Source organism: Perca flavescens, chromosome 24 (assembly GCF_004354835.1).
Source record: "Perca flavescens isolate YP-PL-M2 chromosome 24, PFLA_1.0, whole genome shotgun sequence".
Classification (NCBI taxonomy): domain Eukaryota; kingdom Metazoa; phylum Chordata; class Actinopteri; order Perciformes; family Percidae; genus Perca; species Perca flavescens.
Genome location: NC_041354.1, coordinates 1,115,696 through 1,118,195, shown reverse-complemented (window position 1 = coordinate 1,118,195; position 2,500 = coordinate 1,115,696). Strand labels below are relative to the sequence as shown.

The 2,500-nt window shown below is 42.5% G+C and overlaps 1 protein-coding gene and 1 long non-coding RNA gene across 2 annotated transcripts in view; one reads left to right on the top strand and one right to left on the bottom strand.

The window, feature by feature from the left end:
- The window catches only part of LOC114551076 (uncharacterized), a 14,620-nt gene that overhangs the window by 7,246 nt on the left and 4,874 nt on the right, over positions 1–2,500 (top strand). The gene's annotated exons all lie outside the window — the stretch shown is intronic.
- The window catches only part of LOC114551075 (atypical chemokine receptor 3), a 5,967-nt gene that overhangs the window by 2,273 nt on the left and 1,194 nt on the right, over positions 1–2,500 (bottom strand). The window contains exon 2 of the mRNA XM_028572146.1: positions 1–177. This exon is cut by the window's left edge and continues 735 nt beyond it. Within this exon, the coding sequence (XP_028427947.1) occupies positions 1–158 (158 nt within the window). The 5' untranslated portion in view covers positions 159–177. The remainder of the gene's footprint in view (positions 178–2,500) is intronic.

The following is a 2,500-nucleotide window of genomic DNA, read 5'->3' as shown; positions in this document are numbered from 1 at the left end:
AAGGCGCCGTGGCCGACCGCCGGCGCCGAGCCCGAGCCGCCGCCGCCGGAGCACAGCAGCGTCTCCACGCGCGACAGGTTGCCGTGGTCGGCCGCGGTCAGGTTTAGCTCCTCCCACAGCTCCATCAGCTCAGTGAGGTCACTGGCGCTCAAACTCATGGTGGTGATGATGTCACACCTGGGAAACGGAGAGAGAGAGAGAGATACTTTTTAGTTTGACATGAAACAGCCCCGAAATCACCATCACCAAACTCCACCAGACTCCATGTAAATAATCAGGACTTTTAGTGTGTATAGAGTCAGCATATCTCCACCAGACTCCATGTAAATAATCAGGACTTTTAGCATGTATAGAGCCAGCATATCTCCACCAGACTCCATGTAAATAATCAGGACTTTTAGCGTGTATAGAGCCAGCATATCTCCACCAGACTCCATGTAAATAATCAGGACTTTTAGCGTATATAGAGCCAGCATATCTCCACATGTAAATGGATGAATTAAGGGTTTATTTCAACCAAACCAGAGTGGTGATTGTTGGAACAGTGGAAAGATGAACCAAGACGTTTTATTTAGTTTCTGTCCACTTTGAATGAAGTGTGTTTTACGATGATAAAAGTCCTGATTATTTACATGGAGTCTGGTGATATCTGCAGGTAATAAAACCCTGCTGTCTCAGACCGTCTGGTGATTACTGTGACCCTCCATTAAGGAGACCACCCACACACCACACACACACACACACACACACACACACACACACACACACACACACACACACACACACACACCCCAACAGATGGACGGATGTTCGGAGGTCAGAGGAGGCCAAACGATCCAGACATCATTAATAAACCGAAAGACTTTGAACTGACAGGAAACACTAATGGAACAATAACCGGTGTGTGTGTGTGTGTGTGTGTGTGTGTGTGTGTGTGTGTGTGTGTGTGTGTGTGTGTGTGTGTGTGTGTGTGTGTGTGGATTTCTGTGTGTGTGTCTTTATGTGTGTGTGTCGGTGTGTGTTTGTGTATTGGTGTGTGTGTGCGCGTGGATTTCTGTGTGTGTGTGTGTGTGTGTGTGTGTGTGTATACGTGTGTATGCGTGTGGATTTCTGTGTGTGTGTGTGTGTGTGGATTTCTGTGTGTGTCTTTGTGTGTGTGTGTGTGTGTGTGTGTGTACGCATGTGGATTTCTGTGTGTGTCTTTATGTATTTGTGTGTATGTTTGTGTATTGGTGTGTGTGTGTGTGTGTCTCTGTGTGTGGGTGTGTGTTTGTGTATGGTGTGTGTGTGTGTGTGTGTGTGTGTGTGTGTGTGTGTGTGTGTGTGTGTGTGTTCAATATAGGCCACAAAAATCCTTTATAGAGAGAGAGAGAGAGAGAGAGAGAGAGAGAATTACTAATAAATCAGAAAAAGCATCAATAATGTGACAGCTGTTTGAGTATTGGTTGGTTGGTTGATTGATTGGTTGATTGGTTGATTGATCTTCTGGCTCTTTGAGTCTTTGTGTCTTCTGAGAGGAGGAGACACTCCGACTTTTATTGGAGAATAAAAACTCAACGGGAGACCTTTACACTGAAAGGTCACGGCCCTTCAAAATAAAAGTTTACTGCCGAGCTGCAACAAAGAGAAAATTAGTGGTTCAGTCAGAGGACAGAAAACACAAGAACACACGAGTTCAAAGTGCCTAAACGTGTCTAAACGTGCACGTGTTTCTGCTTCAAACATTTAAATCCTACATCTGAAGTTTTTAGGGTAAAGTTGAGACTCTTTTTAGGATAAAGTTGGGACATTTTTAAGGATAAAGTAGTAAATTTCCAGTATAAAGTCAAACACACATTATAATTAGTCTTTATGTAAAAACTCCCTTTTTATTTATTTTTTATTAATTTATCCACTTAAAAATGCTCCGGCCTCCATAGACTTTAATGCACTATATAAAAAGTCTTCATAAAATCTTCTCCCAGTTTATCTGCAGCCCATTTAACAGTTTCACATCTCACCAACAGTTAAATATCTGTAATTAACTTTCAAAATAAAAGTACCATCAATCATTCTTATTGTTTTTATTAAGAATATTAAGTTACAAGAGGTCAACTGTTTTACTTTATATCTAAACGGAGCTGTAACTATGAGACACACTTATTTACCCCCAGGTTTATGTTAATGCCCCTCATACATAAACACAGTGAAACCAGAGCTCCCATTCAATGTTAAACCCAGTTTGGGTGATAAGACGCCAGCTGCGTGGTTTGAGACCACACTACAAACCACCGGAGCGCACTTAAAGTGCCATAAAATACTTCGCCTGACTCCCGTTTGTAATGCAACCATCAACAACAGCCTCCGGAACGCGCCACAACGAATGACGCGCCGAACTCCGTTGAAAAATCCTCAAATTTAAAGAAGGATTGCGTCATTCGGATACGTCATCGCGTTGAAAACACAAAACGTTGTTAAGTGTAATAATAGGAATGACTCACTCTTTAATTCGGCTCAGTTT